The 22,391-nt window shown below is 34.9% G+C and overlaps 2 protein-coding genes across 8 annotated transcripts; one reads left to right on the top strand and one right to left on the bottom strand.

The window, feature by feature from the left end:
* Positions 1–867: 867 nt before the first annotated feature.
* LOC107800181 (protein-tyrosine-phosphatase MKP1) lies at positions 868–5,190 on the top strand. 2 transcript variants are annotated; one of them, XM_075247808.1, is made up of 4 exons: positions 868–991; positions 1,082–1,157; positions 1,720–4,365; positions 4,665–5,190. In XM_075247808.1, the coding sequence occupies exons 3-4, from the start codon at positions 1,852–1,854 to the stop codon at positions 4,740–4,742; spliced, it is 2,592 nt and encodes an 863-aa protein (XP_075103909.1). In that variant the 5' UTR covers positions 868–991; positions 1,082–1,157; positions 1,720–1,851; the 3' UTR covers positions 4,743–5,190. The 2 variants fall into 2 exon arrangements, with proteins under 2 accessions (XP_075103909.1, XP_075103910.1); XM_075247809.1 differs by lacking the exon at positions 868–991 and having other exon boundaries at positions 1,004–1,157.
* A 5,786-nt stretch (positions 5,191–10,976) lies between these two features.
* LOC107820583 (coilin) lies at positions 10,977–19,412 on the bottom strand. 6 transcript variants are annotated; one of them, XM_016646925.2, is made up of 17 exons: positions 19,048–19,412; positions 17,814–17,878; positions 17,401–17,727; positions 17,139–17,312; positions 16,803–16,848; positions 16,400–16,472; positions 15,090–15,191; positions 14,878–14,979; positions 14,730–14,795; positions 14,483–14,657; positions 13,975–14,006; positions 12,402–12,854; positions 12,187–12,258; positions 11,962–12,102; positions 11,709–11,862; positions 11,559–11,606; positions 10,977–11,445 (listed from the first exon to the last, which is right to left on the bottom strand). In XM_016646925.2, the coding sequence occupies exons 3-17, from the start codon at positions 17,573–17,575 to the stop codon at positions 11,261–11,263; spliced, it is 1,998 nt and encodes a 665-aa protein (XP_016502411.1). In that variant the 5' UTR covers positions 17,576–17,727; positions 17,814–17,878; positions 19,048–19,412; the 3' UTR covers positions 10,977–11,260. The 6 variants fall into 6 exon arrangements, with proteins under 6 accessions (XP_016502411.1, XP_016502382.1, XP_016502389.1 ...); XM_016646896.2 differs by lacking the exon at positions 16,803–16,848; XM_016646903.2 differs by lacking the exon at positions 16,803–16,848 and having other exon boundaries at positions 11,559–11,597.
* Positions 19,413–22,391: the final 2,979 nt, after the last annotated feature.

Below are 22,391 nucleotides of genomic sequence, written 5' to 3'. Positions count from 1 at the left end.
TGGTTTGATTAATAGTTTTTGAAGAATAATTTTGAAAAGAGTTGCGTGTTTAGGTAGTTTCTGAGAAAATGCTTTTCTGGATAACATTTTGATACTGCAAAATATGTTTTTAGTTGTTTTGGTTTTAGAAAAACATTTTGGTTTTCTTTCTAAGCACAAAAATTCTCAAATACAACAACAACACAATGAAATTACACAAGTGAGATCTGGGAAGGGTAGTGAGTACGCAAACCTTACCCCGAGGGAGACAAAAATTCTCAAATATTAATCCAAAACTTTTGCCTCAGAATATATTTTCAACATTCAAACATTTTGTTAAAATTAATTTGCTATTAACAAAATCAAATTTGAATTCTAAATTCAAAGACTAACCTAAAGTTAGTCTCGGAAAAAACACATACTCCCTCCGTCCCAATTTATGTAGTACTTTTTTCTTTTTAGTCAATTTAAAAAATAATGTCACATTTTTTTATTTAAAAATTAATTTATATTTTTAAAAAATTACCCTTAATGAATTAATTTATAGCTACACAAATATCTATGATTTATTTAGACCTCAAATTTCAAAAGTCTGCTTTTCTTTCTTAAACAATCAAACATAAATTAGAACGGAGGAAATATTTGATTATTTACATTAAATTAAATAATTTAATTGTGACAGTCAAAAATTAAAATGAAAATCTATGTCAATTAAATTTGATTAAATAATAAAATTTTATGCAAAATGCATGGTTTTCTTTGGTGTAATAAATACAGATACGACTAAATTTTTTGTATTATCCTGTGATCAAATGAGATTATTCTTGATTGCTAGATTATTATTAAATTAAAAGAAAATTCCCATCCCATGTGTGACATGGCAGTTTGACCGATTCTGTTGGAGTCTATAAACTGCCACCCTGTCATTTTCATTTTTTTGTTTGGCTTACCTGCGACTCCTCTTCTCTCTCATCCTTCTTCTTCTTCTTCCTATTCACAAAGCTTTGAATTGGTAATTTTCCCATTTCATTTTTCATTCTCCTTCACTTTTTTCTCCTTTATTTTTCATCATCAATCATTTTCTTCTTATACAATTTTGCAGTGATTTTCCTGGGGTTTTCAAGAATCAAATGTCTGCTATAAGCACGCCAACTACCAGAGTTTTTCTGTTATGTCCAGTGAGTTTCTTCTGACTACTGTTTTTGTTTGTTTTAAATTAATTATAAGGAGTATATTTTATGCAATTCAATATCCTGAATATTTGAATGGAGTTTTCTATGCACTTTTTTTATTCTTTTATTATGTGTTTTAGGACGTTTACCAAGTCGTCTTTTGTGTTTGATTTTGCTCTTAGTTTTTCTGCTTTAAGCATGCAAAAAATAGAGGAGAAATGTTCCAAGGGATTTAGGTTGGGAAATATTGTCATAAAGTTTGAATCTTTGAATGGTAGTTGTTTGTTTGTTTGTTTCTTTTCAACTTTGAACAACCACAAAAAAGGAAATTTTATGTTTCCTTAGAAGGATCCTCATATGGGGTTCTTTGAATTATAGGTAAAAATTTGATCTTTTTCACCTCACAGTTCACTTTTGATGCTTTCCACTTTGAGCAGCCACAGAAAGAACATTTTCATTTTATGCTTCTTGTTACTTTTCCTAGAATGCAGATTTCTTGAATTTTAGATAAAAACTTGATCTTTTTACCTCAAGTTCACTTTTGATGCTTTCTTTGTGTTTCTTATAGGTATAGTTCAGCTGGGTTATCATTGGATTTCTTGAATTTCAGTTGAGACTTGGATGGTCAGCATCCCTAATTGAGCCTTCCTAGACCAAACCCTATATATATGGCTGTGATTGGTTATTTTGATGTCTAGAAATGTTGGGGTTAGATGAGAAGGACAGGGTACCTGGTGGGAATCGGAAAACTTATGCACGGTCTGTTTCCTGGTCTGATAGGTCCCCTACTAAGTCCAGTGCCAAACCACAATGGAATAGTAAAGCAAGGGCTTGTTTGCCACCCCTTCAGCCTCTTTCTATTACCAGACCAAGTGCTGAGGAGTGGCCTTGTGCTGGGTCGGATGATCTTGGCGTATGGCCTAATAATCCCCCTACTCCAGGTGGTAGGCTTGGACCAGTCAGCACCCGTGAAGGTTCAGCTACTAAGCAGGCTCCGCGAGAATTTGAATTCAAGAAAGACAAGCTTGCTTTCTTCAATAAGGAATGCTCTAAGATTGTGGATCACATTTATTTAGGAAGTGACACCGTGGCAAAGAATCGTGATATTCTCCATGAGAATGGAATCACTCATGTCTTAAACTGTGTAGGGTTTAGTTGTCCCGAATACTTTAAGGATGATCTTGTGTACAAGACACTCTGGCTGCAGGATAGTCCAACTGAGGATATAACAAGTATTCTCTATGATGTCTTTGATTATTTTGAAGATGTTCGTGAACAAGGTGGGAGAGTTTTTGTGCACTGCTACCAGGGAGTGTCCCGATCAACCTCTTTGGTTATTGCATATCTTATGTGGAAAGAGGGGTTGAGCTTTGAAGATGCATTCCAGCATGTAAAAGCTGCAAGAGGAGTGACAAACCCGAATATGGGTTTTGCTTGCCAACTATTGCAGTGCCAGAAACGAGTGCATGCCCTACCTGTGAGTCCGAGTTCTGTGCTTAGAATGTACAGGATGGCACCTCACTCCCCATATGATCCCCTTCATTTGGTGCCAAAAATGCTGAATGAGGCAGGGGCTGAAGGATTTGATTCTCGCGGAGCCTTCCTTGTTCTTATTCCTTCTGCTATATACGTGTGGATTGGGAAGCATTGTGACTCTGTAATGTCAGATAACGCCAGGGCCGCAGCCTTTCAGGTAATCCGCTATGAAAAGGCTCAAGGTCCTATTATAATTATCAACGAAGGCAAAGAGCCTTCTGATTTTTGGAGTGCTCTTAGCCATGGGAGCTTCTTCACTGGTGGTTGCAGCAAAGAAAAGACCAAGGTCGAAGCAAGTTTGTTAGCTGGAACTACTGGCATGATTACTGATAATATCATCCAGTATATTGGTCAAAAGAAGGTTGGTGAATATGACCTTGATTTTGAAATTTTCTACAAAGCACTTGCTGGTGGGGTTGTTCCACCTTTTCCATTATCAGGTACTGAATCTGAGATGCGTCTTCCTGCAAGAGAGAATGGATGGAGTAGATTGAGGCGGAAGTTTTCCAGTGGAATAATGAAAGAATTTATCACAGCCTCCAAATTGTACAGTCATACTGGTGGCCAAGCGAGTCCTGTACTCGATAAAATGGACACAAGTAAAGAAGTCTCTCCTGCCTTGCCTTCATCACCTTCAAGTCCTCAGTGGGATTCACCAGATTCCTTTTCTTCTTATGCAACCAGCAGTCCAAGTTTTAGAGATGCGGGGAACTCTGGTCTTGATTCTGAGCCTTTGCTATCGCCATCACCTTCATTTAGCTCACTTGATTCTCTCTCTTGTTTTCTTGTTAATAAACCAAAGTCTGATACCACATCCCCCTCACTCTCACCTTCAACCTCAGATTACTCCAGTTCTTTCACCTTTTCTCCCTCATCTTCTAATTGGTCCGACTTGGCATACCTATCTGCACAGCCTTCACCTACAAGATTTGAATACGAAGATCCTAACTTTGTGAAGAATGATTCCTTCAAAGAAAGTTCATCTTTACTTTGTAAAGAAACTTCCCTTCCAGCAGAGGAAGCATTTCCAACCTGTCGTGCTCTTAGACGGGCAAATAGTTGTTTACAGTACAAAGAAGCTTTCCCCTCACTAGCCGAGCGCAGAGGCAGTCATCCTCCTCCTAGGATGATGTTACGATGCAATGATGATTCCACTCAAATTTCAGCAAAGTTGGTGAGAACTTCCTCATTTTCTCTCCCTAGCTTTGGAGACGATACAATGAAGTGTCTTGAGTGTGACAACCTTAATGACGGAGATTTTGTTGATACTAGTAAAGAGGAGCTAATGTTGGATGTTGAGAGTTCAACTACTGACAATCAACTCCCAAATGGAGTTCAACCTGACGATGTATCTGGCAGTTTCTATGACCATCCAATTATAGTTGCAGAAACAACTGATTTAGGTCTTTACCAATGGCCTTGTATGCATAAATTAGGCTTGGCTTCTGGGGTTTTTGATTCGAGGTCCGTTTATATCATAGTCATTCCTGACTTGAGTTTAGATGAAAATAGTTCCAATAGTTTGTACATTTGGGTAGGGCGTGATGTGCAATGGAATGAAAGTCCAAATCAAGTGATCAACAATGAATCCATGTGTGAGGATGGTCATGTCCACTGGGAGAAAGTTGGACGCCGTTTTCTTATTCAGAAGGGCCTGGCTACTAGCTCTCTTGTTCAGGTACTTACTCCGTTTTTTTAGTTCAAATGGGAAATAATTGATAATGTGTGATCTTTCCTTATTTGTTAGTTGTTGCTTCCTTTAATGTCTCATATATCTGCAAGGTCTTTTGTTTAAAAATTTGTAACTTGTATTCAAGTTCTTTTCCAGCAAGTGATGTAGATAGACTAGCTTAGCTTAAGTTAAATTTCTTGTCTTTTTAAAATAAATCTCTGGGTGCAGAAGAATAATCTAGTTGTGCAACTTGGGTGTGTAATTTTGTTTGAAATATAATTATTGTTATTTTGAGTTGAATGCAGATAGTGAAAGAAGGTGAGGAACCTGAGCAGCTTCTTAAGCATGTGCCTTGTTTCTCACTTGAGAAGACATTAGGATAAAACACTGTTGTTGATACCATCTGATCTTTGCTTCTTCAATCCTATGTCTGGCTAGGATCTTGGTTAGTGTGAGCATCCCAGGCAGTGAAAGTTGAAGGTTTCTGCTTGTGTGATGTGATACAAATTTCTCTGAGGAAGTGCAACAAGCTGCTGTATATAAGTAATATATATATATATATATATATATATATATATATATATATACTTTTTGTTGGGAGATCGTGTACTGGTCCTTTATCCCTGTTCCTAGTACACTCACCAACAATATGTGCGTGGAACTTTTAGCATTGTTACATACCCCAAATTCTCTTTTATGTTTTCATCATAAATTGTTCAATGTAGGAGGGGACTTGTTTGACTCCAAAGCTTCTTAATTCACTCTTGGAATTTACATGCCTATTGTAAGATATTTAATTAGACATTCTTTTTATTTAACTGGTAACAAAAATATCAACTGTTTCTTCCTTATGGAATTTAGCATTTCTATACTGACATCACGAGGTGTTTGGACAATGTTTGATTGAACTTGGAAAAAAATGAGAGTATCTAATTGAAGTTGAAATATTTTTTGGATTTATTGCTTATTTTTCCTACGTAACTATTCACAGTAATACACATATTATACATATATTATACTTTTGTCGCTATTTTTAGTTTAAGCGGTTGGTGGACAGCTTTTTAGGTTAGTTCTTCATATTTTTATTGTGTTTGGACATAAATTCACTTGAAAAGCAAATTGCAATTGTGAGTGAACCAATATTTCACATAAAACATGGCAAATACCACATGGCTCGAAGAAAATGATACATATAATCACATGAAAACTATGAAAGCCAGTTGCTAAGAAAAAAGTTAGAATCATAAGTACTGCGTAATTGAAATAGTCAAGGGTGTCTTTCTTTCAAATGCCAAACTCTCGCAAATATTGTGATACTTAGGGGTGACACTAGTGGGAATAGCTATTATGAAATTTCTTGGACACTTAACCGTATGATTTTGACTAATCTTTCTTTCCTCCATGAGAATAGAAATAGCTACTCCTTCCTTCGGTATCAATTTATATGAGGTAGTTTGAATCGGCACGAAATTTAGAAGAGAAATTTTTTTTTTTTTAAATTTGTATTTTTAAAAGCTTAAAGGGTAAAAGTTTTTTAGGGTTATTATATTTTTTGCATGGCTATAAAAGCTTCTCACTAAGGGTAAAATGCGTAAAATGAAAGTTTAAAATTGAATTGTTTTCAATTATAAAAAAGTGTCATATTTTTTTGAACGAGCTAATAAGGAAAGCGCGTCATATAAATTAAAACGAAGGGAGTAACATGAAATTTCTTTAACACTTACACGCATGATTCGGCCCATCTTTCTTTCCTCCGTGAGAAAACATTCTACTGTATTCGTCAAATACTTAGGGTCAAACCATACACTATTTGAAACTTTAAAGATGGGAAATACTGTATTTGAAATACTGTAATCTGAGATTTTTACCTTCCTATACACTATTTGAAACTCTATTAGCCTCCTTACTCAAGTTTCAATTTAATTACATAGGCATATACAATTTACCAATTAGGTAATTAAATGAGTATCCCTTTATATTAGGAATTGAATAAGGAATCAAATATTTTTCATCATTATTCTCTCTCCCTCCTGCTCTCTCTCTCTCTCTCTCTCTCTCTCTCTCTCTCTCTCTCTCTCTCTTGCGCTCTCTCTCTATCCGTCTCTCTCTCTCAATCTCTCATTCTCTGTTCTTTCCCCAATTTTTCTTCCTGTGATGTCCTTTATTTTTTATCCTTTCATATTGTATATATTTTTAATGGAATTCATCAATGGATTTCAATCGTTTTACTATAGAGTTTTAACTCAGCAATTTCCTTTCATGTTGCACAATTAGTGTTCAAATTGGAATTGTCAATCAATAAATTTTGAAGGTGTTTGGCTCTCCACCATTGACAGCGATTAAAAAGCTTTGAATCTTTGAATTCGAATTTGGGTTTTCAAAAACCATTATTTATTTGGATTGGGTGTTGTTTCAAATAATTGAAAATATTATTTGGAGTTTATATCTCAATTTTGAGGGTGTTTGGTGAAGATTAGACTTGATTTTGGCTGAATTTCAGATTGAAACTCGTCGAAGAAGAAGAAGAAGAAGAACACATGACATACAATATACTTACGAAATTGTAGTAAAGTTGTAGTATAATTGTATGTAAATTGTATTCTGTTGTAGTTATATAAATATTTTTATTTGAATGTTGTATGAAAGTTAAAAAATGGTTGTATAATGTATGAATCGTTGTATAAAATTTGTATTTAAGTTATCAATAATATCTTTTTACATAAAGTTGTTGATATGTATCAAAATTGTATTAAGAGAGTAAGTTTTGATTGAAATTTTAGAGAGGACGAAGCACACACCACATACAAAATATATACAAATCAGATACAAAATATACAAAAGATATATTGTATAAAATCTGTATAAAAATTATATTTAAGTTATATGATTTTATAGTTGTATTTAACTAGGTAGAAATAATGTATTAAAGCTGTAGATAAGTTGTAAATAAGTTGTATAATATATAATTAGTTGTATGAAATTTATTTTTACTATGTATAAATCAGATACAAAATATACAAAAGACATATTGTATAAAATTTATATAAAAATTATATTTAAGTTGTATGATATTGTAGTTGTATTTAACTGGATAAAAATAATGTATGAAAGTTATAGATGAGTTGTAAATAAGTTGTATAATATATAATTAGTTGTATGAAATTTGTACCAATAGCTTTTCTTAATTTAAAAAACTTATTTAATAATTTATATCACTCTATGATTGATGGAGTATTCCATGAGATAGAATGAGTAAAAAAATACTAGACGAGTGTGCATCAATTGGCCTTTTCATTAGTGGCCTTTTTTTTCTTTTTAATTTTTTCTTTTCTTTATTTGCTCTGGACCAATCTTTCAGTTCCTAAAAAACAAAAAATAAAATTTTAACCGACCTGCATACTCCCCACAATTTTATCACCAACTCGATCTAACATGAAGACATCAGTTTTTCCTTCTTTAGTGTTAACTTTCTTCATTTGTTAAAAGTTCCTATAAGGTGGCTCCTTGTTTTCTTTATCTAATTTGTCCCAAAAATTGCTCTTGTATTGTTGCAACCTTTAAATAAAAGTTTTTACTATTAACTGCTCTTAGAAGAAGAGAAAAGAAAACCATTGTAATGCCCCATGAATTTTTTTCTAAAACCGGGGTTTTGTGATGCCGGGGTAGGCGTAGAGGTTAATAATAGTAGAAATTCTTCGCGGCTCGTAAGCTCGCCGCGGTTCGGACTTTTTTGATTGAACAGTGCGTTGGGGAGTTGAAGGAAAATATTTTACAGGAATAGGCATTTCTGCGGCCCATTATGCGGCCGCATAATTACTCTGCGGGCCGCAGAGTGGAGCAGCTACTTGGACCATTTTTTATGTCAATTTCGCGGTCAATTATGTGACCGCATAACCATTTTGCGGGCCGCACTTTTGTCGCACAATCAGCCTTAGAATTTTTGCGGATAGAGGTTCTGCGGCGCATTATGCGACTGCAGAACAGGTATGCGGGCAGCATAACTACAGCAAACTCAGGCATATTTTTTTCAGTTTTTGGCACCAAATTATGCGGCCGATATGCGGACCGCATATCCATTCTGCGACCGCATACCCTGTTCCGGAGCTTCATTTTTGAGTTTTTATAACCCGACCCTACTTCGTTAATTAGACGTTTTGTCCCATTTTTGAGCTAAAATCTGACATTTTGAGAGTGAGAGAGTGCCCTAGAGTGAGAGAGTGATCTTCAACAAATTGTCCTTCAATTCTTGCTCGAATCTTTGAAGATTAACAAGGAAAACTCACTAGGTCTTCATCCTAAAGGTAAGATTCTACACTCTAACCCTCAATTTCGAATTTTGTCTAGAATTGGGTTAAGTAAGATAATTTTTGGGCATAGGAGTTGTTCATCTTGCATGCATGTGTTATCAAAGGGTGTAAGAAGGTTGTGAGCTAAAAATGGTAGAGAATGGGTTGGGGAATGATGGAATCTTTCACAAAAGGGCCTTAAAAACCTTAATGCACACCTAGTGCTTGATAATATACTCAAATAAGCTAGAATCATGATCATCTTCCTAATTTTGGTTTAACTTGTTATATTTCTAAAATAGATTGAAGTTGCTAAGAATTCCAGAACATTTTAAAAGTTTAAGGAAGCTCAATTGAAGTATGTTGGCTAAACCCCCTTCTTCTTAGAATCGAATCCCACGGTGTTCATGTAATTAGTGTAAGTCCCAAATTGATCATTATAGAATTGGCTATTCCTAATGTGTTTGTGTTGAAGGATGTATATTCAATATTTATTCAAAATGCTTCATCATGTTATCTTGTCATTTGAGTATGTGTTCAAAATGTGGAATATGTGCTAGAAATGTTAAGACTTCAAGTCAAGATCGAAATAAAGATTGGTATGCCAACCTGTATGAAAAGCCTCTATGTGCCTAAGATTCCCAAATTGCTCGTATGTTAATTTAATGTCTTGAATGGAAAGCCTTATTGTTGTTGATAATGATAATGATGTTTGAATGTGGAAAAAAGGGACTGGAATTATGAAATACGGCCAAGTGCCAAGAATAACTTTATAATTATGGCCACTAGTGCCAATAAATTGAAAGGATATGAAAGAAGTATGATGTGAGATGATTGACTGAAAAAGGTAATGTCTTGGGTGAGACGGCCTAGCCGATCAGGCCGTGATCGGACGTCATGCCGCACACATGGTGGTGACTGTGTTGGAAATGATAATTGAATTTGTGGTTATGGTTGATATCTCAAATGAGACGACCTAGCCGGTCGGGTCGTGATCGGACTCCGTATAAGAATACAGTGGTATTGTGAATTAAGGTATATCGGCACTAAAGATCACCCAACCTAATAACATGGAAATGGACTTGAAAACTTATGTGATCCTTAACTTGATGTTTTAGTATCATTTGAAGCTCTTATTAAATTCTTGATTGTTCCCCCTTGTATCATTATTCATTCTATTGAGATGGTGTTTAGTTTTACATACTAGTACTATTCGACAGTACTAACGTCCCTTTTGTCGGGAGCGTTGCATCTTTAAATGGATACATATAGTTCCATAGCAGGCAGTGTTGATCAGCGATAGTGGTACATCCTCTTTCCAACAGAGTTGGTGAGCCCCACTTCATCCTGGGGTCATGTATTGTATTTTTTGTTCATATTATTATCACGTTTTGAGGTATAGTCGGGGCCTTGTTGCCGGCACTATCATAACTCTCTTTTGTATCTCTTAGAGGCTCCGTAGACACTATGTGGGTTGTACATTGGTGCTAGAAATGTCAAACAGATTATGTTGTGTTTTGATCTCTTGTTTTACTCGAATAATAAGAATGTGTGTATTTTTGGACTTTAAAATGATGTAACCAATTAGACGATTTAGTATTGTATATATGATCTTTCTACTGTCTAATTAATGAAATCATGCCTTCTCTTGATCATGGGTGAGTTGGGTAGAAAGTATCTAACAGGCTTGCTCGACCAGGTTCACTCGGTTGAGCGCCGGTCGTACTTCCCGAGGTTGGGACGTGACAACCACCACCACACACGTCATTGAAATTTGTCCAAGGGTCTATTGACTACTTGGGTGTCGAGATCATTAGATACAAAGGTGTTAATATTCAAAACTGAGACTTATTTGCTTGTATTATTTGCAATTTAAATTTCTGCTATTTGACAAAAAAAGACACAAAAAAAGAAAGATAGACAACTTCAACAGTATCTCATGGCTTTGACGAATGTATCACGAAACAATTATCAAATAGAAATCCCTAAATATAAGTTTTTTTTTTCCTAAATATAAGTTCGATCTGGAAAGAAGAGGGGAGAGAGGAGAGAAAAAAGGAAAATGATGTAACTAAACTCCTTGATTGAAGGCACTAATAATGGATTGAGAGCCTTTTAAGGTGAAATGTATAGAATTTATAAGTAATCTTGTTTAGGGCGGGTAATATACAAAATTAGAAAGTTTCAAATATTTTATAGAAACAAAAAAATCCTTTTCTTTAACACTTACACGCATGATTCGGCCCATCTTTCTTTCCTCCATGAGAAAATATTCTATCTGTATTCGTCAAATAGGGTCAAACCATTATCGGCAAATACTAAACTTGGATATTCAAATTGAAACAGTCTGATATTGCATTCCAATACTTTAACAAGATCCCAGAATTTTACTTGAATGCAGATGTAAATGGCTATTCACATCCTTGAATTCCTTTACAACAAAGCTCATCAGAATTTAATCAACAGTCTACAGATAACTTCCCTGGATACTTTCATAATCGAGAAGTTAAAACATAGTTCATTCTCTTCATTATTGAGAATTTTTCAAAATTAGAGAATGAAGCATATCAACATATGATAATATGAACAACAAAATATGCAAGTTCAACTTCATCTCATATTTTGTTTTGGGATCTTAGGATGGCCATTGTAGGGCCCAGCGCACCGCCTCTCATGGATCGATATGACCACGAGTTCTTCCCAGAACTCGGCTTACCCCAACTACCTTCCTGAGATAATTCTGTCTTCTTGGCCTTTAGAGTCTCACTGAATTGCTCCCACAGGTTCACTCTGCCGTTTCCTGCAAATCAGAGGAACTAGTCGTCATGATCTAGCTATGAAATTAAAACTACAATAATGAATTCATAAATCAGTAATCATCTCAGTAGTAGGTAAAACATTAGTAGTTCCCACCTGAAGGGGTAGATTGTGTTTTTTTCCCATTGTTTACTTCTGCAGCTCCTACAACAGTCAGATATAAGGTCCCAAAAGAAAAGGATAAAAAAACACACTTTATGTTTAACAATAACATTCCTTAAGCATGGGAAAAACAATGAAAATTACCAGCAGATGGGGTTTCAGTTTTCTTTTTACTGCTTCCAATCACTGGAGTGGACCCATTGGCAGCAGAACCTTCAATAACCCGACCAGGAACTCCTGCTGAGTCTGGAGTACCATTTTTCAGCAGACGCACTTCAAGAAGTGCTGAAAAATCTATCTGCAAAAAAGATGTGGTTTAGTATTGACACTCAAAATATGCATAATAATACCAGATTGACACGCATAGGAGTGAGTCAGCCAGCTTTCACTGAAGTACCTCCAGAGATCCGTTTTCATTATAAATAGAGCTATCTGGTTGCTTTGAAGACTCATCCTCACTAAAAATGACTGGAAATTCAGCTACTGGCATCAGTAGAACTCTATTTGCTTCAGAATTACACCACGATATTTTCCCAACCTATATAACAGAAGGGAATATCAAATTTACTATCATGAGCCTATCAATCAGAAGTGCATAATATGATGGAGATAACTTATATACCCGATAGGAGGAAACTTCAGGGGTCCAAGTTGATGATAACTCTAGCAACCGGTATGCAATCACAAGACCTTCCTGCCAAATTTGAAGAACAGTTTGTCTAAATACTAAAATTGCGTGTTACTCAAATCAATAAATACTAGACTGTGAGTGCGTTATGTGAGTCTCAATTAACCAAATATATCAGTGCAACAGATGCATTGAATACAAGAACAAACCTTGGGCACACCAGAAAGAAAAGGAAGTGTATTGAAGTCAATTGATTCATGACAATGAGGCTCTTTTTCACCATTCAACATCTCAGGATGTTCTTTGTTTGAACCTAGAGAATCATTGTTTTGGGGAAACGAAACTTTTTCTTGACCCCATTTCTGTCTTTCACGATTCATCATCTCAGGATGTCCTTTCCTTGAACCTAGAGAGTCGTTGTGGGAAAATGAAACTTTCTCTTGACCCCATTTCTGTCTCTCACAATTCATCATCTCAAGAGAATCATTGTTTTGGGAAAATGAGACTTTCTCTTGGCCCCATCTCTGTCTCTCACAATTCATCATCCCAGGACGTTCTTTGTTTGAACCAGGAGAATCATTCCTTTGGGAAAATGAGACTTTCTCTTGGCCCCATTTCTGACCCTTTTTCTTGCTCATCATGCCATTCCACCTGAAACTTTCCTGCACATGATATGGAAATTTATCACTTGAGAAAAGAAAAGTTATCCCATTAAGTGCATGTATTTCATTTCATGCAACATGCCTACAACTAGCCCTGTCTCCCACACTGTAACCTATATCATTATGCTAATCAAAGATGGTGCAATTTCCAGCAGCAAATGTATCAAATAAGTTTTACAAAGGCAACCAATTTTCTGGTTTTTGCGCCGTCACATCTAAAAAGAATGGAAGAAAAAAGGAAAAGGAGGATCAAGCATCCTACTGAAGATTATTGATACCTATCACAGCAGATAGTCACTACTTTGTAAAGGATAAACATGTCTATGCTACAACAGTTAGTGAAGCACTTCTGAAATATCCACCAACCATGAAACACTAACGAAAAACCGATAATGATTATAACAGATAGAACACGATTATTCAATTGGATGAAAATACGGTTGCCAAAGTATTTTCTTTTCTCCAATCGTTTACTATAATACAACATCTGAAATATGGTGAAAATCAATAAGATTAATAGCATTATGTGAGCTTCTACAAAGTATAGCTGCATAACTTTATTTCGCAGCACAAACTCGTTTAATTCCATGTTCATCATGAAAAAGTAAAAACTGACGAATATGCATGAGTCCTCCCCTTTATTTTCCCTCTTTGGTGCACCTTTCAGCTAACCATCCACTAAGCCTTTAAGCGATCTGAAGTTAAATTGTAATTGCTTGACACTTCGGGACTATCCGTAACACATTCTTGAGAAAGGGTATGCTCAATAACTTGGATTTCAAGATCTAAAACTTTTCATTCGGAATAAGATACTCCCTCCGTTCCAATTTATGTGAACTTGTTTGATTGGGCATGGAGTTCAAGAAAAAATGAAGACTTTTAGAATTTGTGGTTCTAAACAAGTCAAAAAGGGGTCCAGAGTATTTGTGTAGTTATAAATTTTTCTCATTAAGGTAGAGTTGGAAGTTTAAGCTAAATTGTTTCCAAATTTAGAAAGGGGTCATTCTTTTTTGAACGGACCAAAGGAAATAGGTTCACATAAACTGGAACAGAGGGAGTACAGAGTTTCAAGGAAAAATCAAGAAAATGAGCATCATAGTACAATTTGAGCAAAACATACCACTTCTACTCGACTCTGCTTCGAAACTAGTTCTGCAACAGCCAGAAGATTTATGTTAGAGCTTTTCCATAAAATTTAAGAAGATGCAAGACTGACACCATTGAATCAGATTCGTATTTTAGAGTGGGCAAGGAATTAATACACAATCTAAAACCCGTCACCAAGAAAAAAGAGGGAGAGGGGAAAAGAAGACTAGCGAACGGGGAAAACCAATAACAGATAAGAATCCACAAGTTGTATTAAACCAAGTCCCACTGCACCAATCACTATGCCACCAAATTTGAGCATGTTGTATATATTCCCTTGGCGCGGACATAAAACAAAGATTAATGCCAATTCCCAATTACAAGCACCAAATTATGACCCACTTCAACTTTTCAGCACAATCAATCAGCTTATATTTGATAAAATACAAGGTTGTGTAATAGTTACTGAAGTGGGAAAGAGCTACAGGTAAATATGTGTGTATCGCGAGAACGCGTAATCAAAACAGAGAGCGGCGCAAGACCTTTTCCCAGAGGTTCAAAGCGAATATGCCCAGGCCTTATCTCAACTGGAACAACTTCATCTTCTGTGTCAATATTTTGACATGATTTTCCAGACGATTTGCTTGTTTCTTCTGCATGCTTTTCTTGGTCTGTATCTCTATTCTGATCTTCACCATGAAATTGCTTCCAATGCAACTACACACATGAGACTGTTGTCAACAAAAAAAGAAGTAGAAATAAAAGATTTGTCTATGTTAGATCACTCACTAGTCCTTTTGGTTGGCCAGTTGCCTCTTCTTTTTTAGCTTTAGTTTTCTGTTGCTTCCAATTTCGCTGCACCGTTTGTGATTTAAGTTTCCAGTACATGAAATAGAAGCAACGGGAATGTAAGTTTTATCAATATATTACTACTCACGTGTCCCTTTGGTTGGCCATTAGCCTCATCATTCACTCGCCCCTCTGGTTGGCGGCTAGGCTCTCCTCTTCCAGCTTCAGCTTGCAATTCTTTCCAGTTCCGCTGTAAGAATTTACCCAACAAAAGTTACATTGTATGGCAGTAATAGTTGGCATCCTTATTTTAAAAAATGGCAGTAATAGTTGGCATCTCTGCGCCATTTGATTACTTACCAGTCCTTCTGATTCAACAAGTGTGTTCTTCTCCTGAATTTTGGCCATCTCTCGCAACCATTGCCTTTTAGCCTTTTTTCTCCTGGCAGTTCTACTAGGACCCTGACAGAGAGAATTGACATTTAAGTACTTGAAGACAATTAAGTTAGATCTTCAAAAGTAAATTTGAGAAATGCAATTCACCCTGATTTTTCGTTTTCTGGACCAGCCAAGGTATTTATCAATGTGCACAAGTCGATGTTAATATACTAAATAAAGTAACTTAAACCATTAACAACTTCCAACTAGCCAAAAACACTAGTATTTTACTAACTTCACAATGCAATATAATCTGTTTAGATTATCGGAAACATTCTCTCTACCTTCTAGGTGGGGGTAAGGTCTGCGTACACTACCCTCCCCAATCCCCAGACCCCAATTGTGGAATTACACTGAGTTTATTGTTGTACAAAATGCCAGCACAATTATAATCAATCTATGATGAATCCTCTGAATGGATTCAGAAGATTCATACCGCGAACACCAACTAGTTTGGGATTGAGCCGTTTGATTGATTAAAAAGTACACAATGCAATATGGAATGCTACAATTGAAAAGCTTAAACGGGAAGATCAAATATATTTCCATGGCCATCTGTCAATAATCTCATTAAAAGAGCACAAATGAGAGTATCCTGCTTTTACTGAATAAAGACCATCCTGCTTTTCCAAATATATTTCCATGGCCATCTGTCAATAATCTCATTAAAAGAGCACAAATGAGAGTATCCTGCTTTTACTGAATAAAGACCATCCTTCCACTTCAAGCTATCAGCAGATTCTTGCACAAGTGAATAGCCCCCCATTTTTTCCAGAATGTTGAAGTAATTTGGTAGCTCCCAATCTTGGAAGTTTCTCCTGAACTGAATGTTCTTCAGCTCCTTTATGAGCTTGCATCCTTGCCACCAATGAAACAGGTCCTGAGTTATTTTAACAAAGCAATGAAACAGGTCCTTCCTCAATCAACAATCGGTAGAACTAGATCCCTCAGCTGACAAGTCACTGTGCATTTTGTAGTAAAAAATGAACATTGTCTTCAATACCAATTCCACTGCACAACAGCAGACCCATTTCTCGCCTTTCTAACTAAGCATCTCATGTGTAGGGAAGATCAAATATTAATCTTTCAAAGTTTATGACTATTTCTTCCAAATTCTGCCGACCAATAGAAGCAATTGTGTAAAGAATTCTATGTAAACAGAAAATGGATGGAAAAAGACAGCTATTTTATGAACCTTTTTTTTTTTGAGAAGGTAACAAAATATTACGAACCTTTTTTTTAGTTGCATCAGAGTTGGGGGTTGTCTCTATATTCTCCACACTGCTTTTTTGAACCTCGTCATTTCTATAAAAAGAGAGAACTTTTGAGACAAGCTAGAGACACATCAGATATATTTATGCAAGATAAAGAAAGAGATAAAACTCGCACTTGCAAATGCCTCTACCAGCCAAGAGTCAGAGAAGGTAAACATTGCACGAAAGAGAAGAGGTCTCCACAGCAAGGGATAAGCAATTTCTCAATTTTAAACGTGAATGTCAAATTGTACTTTATAATTCAGATACCCCCTTTTGCATGATAATGTCAGATTAACCTTGTCAAGCCACCACAACCAAAAGTTGAATTACGGATGAAATTTGAAGTATATGGAGAAGAAAAAGAATTCAAAATATTCACCTGCAGAACATGGAAGGAAAAATGGGTTCTTGCCTTTTAAATAGGACTGTAAAGTACAAACACAAAAAAGGATCATATTCTATACAACAGAGCAACTAGCAAAGAGCATATATAATCAAAGCCAGAAATGAAGAAACCAAGAGAGTCAATACCTTTAATTATCTTTTAGTATTTACAACTATACGAAGGAAATGGATCCTCAATCAAGAAGTGAGCACAGAGCCAGATACAAAAGTAATGCACCAAGAAAGTTAGCAGAAAGAGAACATATAAAACCAAAAAATTATACTGCCATAATAACTCATAGAAAGGGATTACAGCTTCCAAAGGACATACTTTTTCGTGCTGGGAGTAATAGGATTGTCCTCACTACTCTCAGCATTTCCTCTATTATTCTCCATATCTTTGTTTTTTGTATCAGATCTATTCTGTTTCTTGCTAGTAAGATCTTGTTGTTTCTTGGTCTGCTCATCAAGCTTCTTCTTAACATCAGAACAGTGTTTCTTTTTCCTATGATGAACAAAGGAATCAACAAGTCATTTTTAAAGCCACAAATCTAGGCAAGTCAGAAACACCAAAACAAGAAATCAAGAATTACTTTGAGCAAGGAAGCGTTTCTGATGCTTTTCTTTTCTTGGAAATTGTAGCATTTTCCCGGTGTGAAGTATCTTCCTTTGGCTCTGCCTCTTCTTCCTTTTCAGAATTATCTTCAGTCTCTTCACTGTCAGAAGACTCATCTTCACTGTCAGAAGATTCATGGCCAAACGCTTCATTTGCCAATAACAGTGGTCCGTCTATTTCAGGTTGCTTCTCAACAATTTGGAGATTCTCAATTGCATTGGGACCATCATTACCTTCGACAGCTAAAATCACCTTTTGTCCATTATTTCCGTCGACAGCTAAATGGCCTCCTTTCTTCTCCACACTAAAGCAAAAATATCAGATTAGAGCAGTTCAATCTACACGAGAAACAGAGAAACCACGGGAGACAAATCAAAAATCAAGCAAAACCTGACTACATCTTTGTCCTTCAAAATATATGTTGATTCAAAAGGAGGCAAGACAAAACCATCCATCTGCATGAGATGACAAGAAAGTGAGCACAAACCAGAGATAATGTTCTTTTCAGTTCCCCTCAACACCACAAACTAACCAAGTGCACCAGAGAAGAAAACTCACAGCACTGAATCAAAAAATGATAACTGGGAGCCAGAGTTGAAGCAAACAAAAGCAGTAATCAAGAGGAAACAACTCAAGAACAGAATGAGGGGGTTACAGAAACAATGCAAACTAATCAAGTGCACATGAGAACCATAGTGCTCAGAAAAGAAAATCCACAACATTGAAGGTGTATTGGGCTGCAGAGGAAGACATTCACCGTGAAAAACGTTAGTGCTTGATTGAGGTTGAGTATATACCCGTGTCCAGAAGATGGGGAATAATTATGGGGTTTGGCGTTATTTTCAAGTATCAAAGGTTAACAAAGATGTCAAAGTGTTGGTTGAAGCAAGTAAATATGGAGTAAGAATGGAGATATTTGTAAATGAAAATAACTTCCGCCTATAAGTGAACAAAGTCATTTTTCGAAAATTCTTTCTGGGAAAATGTTTTCCCCAATTCAAGGTAACCAAACACTACAAATTGATTTCACCAAGGAAAGCATTTTCCATTTATTTTATTTTTTTTACTCCATACCAAAAAGACACCCAATCCAAAAATTACTACTATAAGGTAGGGGACACATTTGAAGTAAACAAAAGCAGTAATCAGCAGGAAAAAAAGAACTTGGGAATCTAGGGAAACACAACAAGAGTTTAATTTTTTCTTTTTTAACTTAGAGAAAAGATAAGCTATAGGCAATAACTGAAGCAAACAAAATCAGTAAACAACTCAAGAATGTAGGGAATCAAAAAGATTCAACATTTTCTTTTAACTTAGGGCACATGCAGAAAATAAAAAAAAGGAGAGGGAGGGAATTACAGAGACACCCACAGCATGGAATCCAAAAATAATAAGCTATATAATTGACGGAAACAAAATGAGTAATGCACAGAAAAAGAAAATCAAGAATGGAAGAAAAACATTAAAAAAAATTATCTTAGGGCACAGGAGTTAAACTTAAAATGAAGAAGCAAAACCCACAACATGGAATACATAAATGATTAAGGTAGAAGCAACAATTGAAGCAAACAAAAGGGATGAAATTCAAGAATGGAAGTAAAACATAAAAAGATTCAATTTTTACAGAGAGCAGGATGCCATGAGGACAAGAAGCATGGAGCTGAAAAGTGCGGAGAAGATAAGAAGAGAGATCATTGATGGTTGTGTGTAGTTGGGGTTTGAGAAGGAACCAAATCCTTTTGAAACCCTCAGTTTTTTGCAAGTCACTTAGAATGTCAGGGTCTTTGAACAACAACCGAAGCCTAACGCCCTCCATTTGTTACATGCAAACCCAAAGACTATCGCTGACTATGGTTTTGGGGTTTTGCAGACAAAGAAAGGAGCAATTTCTGGTGGTAAAGACTAAAGACCCTCTTCTACTTAAAACAGTTATAAACCCTCGCTGTTTCCGGCAAAACCCTCACTAAATTGCCCAACTAGTCTAATTTCACCTTATGTTCTGTTTGGCCAACCTTTTAGAGTGTCAAAAACATTTTTTTGTTGAGCTATTTGGCTAAAAAATAAAATAAGGCATCCATTCTTAAATATGTTATAAATTCTTTTAACAAGTGTAGAGGAAAGATTTAAGTACTTATTAAAACAAATCCAGCTTATAAAATTAGAATACAATAATTCCAACTCTACTAAAATATCAGGAGAATTTTTTTTATCAGGTGATAGATGGAACCTATTTTTTTTCTCAAATTTTATAGGATTGAAAGTCCATGGATTATCAGCTGGAATTTTAGTTGCAATTCAGTGATTGTAGCTCTAACATGTGTTATATCACTTAGGTCCTTTAGTAGGATGCATTAGAAAAAATAATGCATGCATTAGCTTTGTGTATTCATAATACCTTGTTTGGTACACTTTTTGAATCTATGCATTAGTTATGCAAGCATTAGTTATACACCCTATTTGGTATTATCATATGCATAACTAATGCATAAGAAATCATGGTATTAATAATACAATGGGTTTTAATGCATGCATTAACTTAGTTAAAGACAATTTATCCTTTAAAATTTATGCTTGATTAAAAAATGCTATTATATTAATCCAAGTTTGAAATAATCCAAGAAGGTGGAAATAAAATTATATCTCTAGTAAATAAATAAATACTTAGCATATTTTATTTTTTATAAATAAATATTTAGTTCTATACTACAACATAAGTAGACAAATCAAATAATTTTTTTTAAAACCTTGTTCATTTAAAAACATTCCTCAACATATGTTTCTTTTAAAAAAATAAAGTGAAGGACTAGTTATGATGGTATTTTTGTAAACAAATAATTCTTTTAGAAATTATGTTATGCTTTAATACATCAAATCAAACAATGGATAAGAAATATGTCAGTATAACTAATGCCAGCATTATTAATACATCATATTCAGCATTATTGTTATATACCCTACCAAACGACCCCTTAGGTGGCTGCTTAAAGATTGTCAAGTAGCTATCCCATACTGACTTTAAAAGTCTCTCACGTCAGATCTTATTCAATGAATTGTAAATTTTTATTGATGGACTAGTGGACTCATTGGACTCTTCTATCTGAGCTTGGCCAAAGTGAGTGACATTCGTCCTTTATTTTATACCTAAGTCTACCTGCTACTTTTCTTTTTGTTGTCTCACTTACTCACTATGCATCCTCATCCAAAAATTGAAAAAATAAAGAATTAGATGATTGTTATAAGAAAAATTAAATTATGGTGAATGTCTACTCTTTCTTCATGATTTTCTCAAATGCTTAATGACATATTTTTATGCTTAATGACATATTCAATGACATATTTTTCTTCACTTTTCATGCCTATATAAAGGCCTTGTAATAGATAGAAAAATACACACAATTGAAGAAGAAAATCTCTTTATTCTCTCTATCTCCATTTCTTGTTCATATTTTACTAAATTGCTTTTATTTCATAACAACATATCTTGTTCATGTTTTACTAAGTTGCTTTTATTTTATAACACGTTATCAGCACGAATTGCTCATTTCATGATCTTCTACGTCAAGACTATGCAAATTATAAGCAGACAATGAGATCAAATACAATGAAAAATATCTTGGATGATAATACAAAGATAAGTTTTACATCCATCTAAACTCATTCATACTTTCATATCTTTGCATTAACTTTATGTGCAGGTTTAGTAAAAATATTTTTTTCAATTGTATCCAGTGAAATAAAGAACTGGAAAGGTATATCTTTATTTGCTACATCTCTTATAGGACAAAGATAATATTCCAACATATATATATGTTCTGACCTTTTACATACTATGATAGATAATTATTAAGGTAATTTAATAATAATATTTTTACCATAACATGATGTATTTCATTGAAAGCAAAATTGACATATATCCTAACTAGCATTTTTGTTGCGGAGGAACTGTTTCAAGATTGAAATAGTTATATATGTCTTCTTGAAAGTTAATTTACTTATGCCTACAATTATGAAGTAATAATATTTTAAAGGCTCGAGTGCGAGTCCTAGTGAATTTTGGCCTATTATGCCAAAGATTGAGGGTAAGACGATGCGTTCAAGTCCCAACGCACTATGTTGATGAAAAGATGTTGGATTCAAGTTCCAACGCATTATGGCCTAGCATGCCTTTATATGAGTAAGACATTGGGTTTGAATCCTAATGCACCATATTGATAATAATAATAATAACTAAAGAAAAAATAATGTAATTTTCATGAAAAAGCATGAAACTTGTCTCGCTTGATTTCCTCAATTCTTGAAGTGAATGTGATAACAGTGCATGATAAGTCTAAATAAAGACAAGTGGTTGACCAATGAATGTGGGCGTGCGAAAGGCCAAAATAATAATAGTTATCACTATGGTAATTATAAAAAGGGAGAAATTCTTTGAGGAGAATGTGACTTGTGATAAACATTGAGATTGCATACTCATTCCTAAAAGTGAATGTGAAAATATATATATGATAAAGATTATGCATAATAATGTACTTGTGCATAGTTGGATAAATACTACAACTCACCTCTAAGGGAGGTTTGAGACAAAGAAAGATAATGACTATTATTGTGTAGTTACATGAATATATCATTGGTCGCATGCATGTGATACGCCAAAAAATATTTTGTCATGCCTTATGAAAGTTATTAAAAGCAAAATTAAAGCAAGAAATTATTTTGCTTGTGATGATTTTGAACATGACAATTATTATGATATGATTCTCTTTGTGAAGGAGACATTCATTATATGGATGGTGTGACAAAAGATCTTGTAGTACAAAAGCAGTTAAGAGCTCTGAAAGAACTAATTTGTTACTACCCGGATGAATGAAATTGTTCATGACATTAATATTGTAGTAAGTCTCAAAAGAAATATTTTAATTTACAAATATATTAGCCAAAGTGGTTGGCATATTGAGACTATAAATGAAAAGA

The sequence above is a fragment of the Nicotiana tabacum genome, chromosome 24 (assembly GCF_000715075.1).
Source record: "Nicotiana tabacum cultivar K326 chromosome 24, ASM71507v2, whole genome shotgun sequence".
Classification (NCBI taxonomy): domain Eukaryota; kingdom Viridiplantae; phylum Streptophyta; class Magnoliopsida; order Solanales; family Solanaceae; genus Nicotiana; species Nicotiana tabacum.
This window is presented reverse-complemented; position numbering and strand designations above follow the sequence as displayed.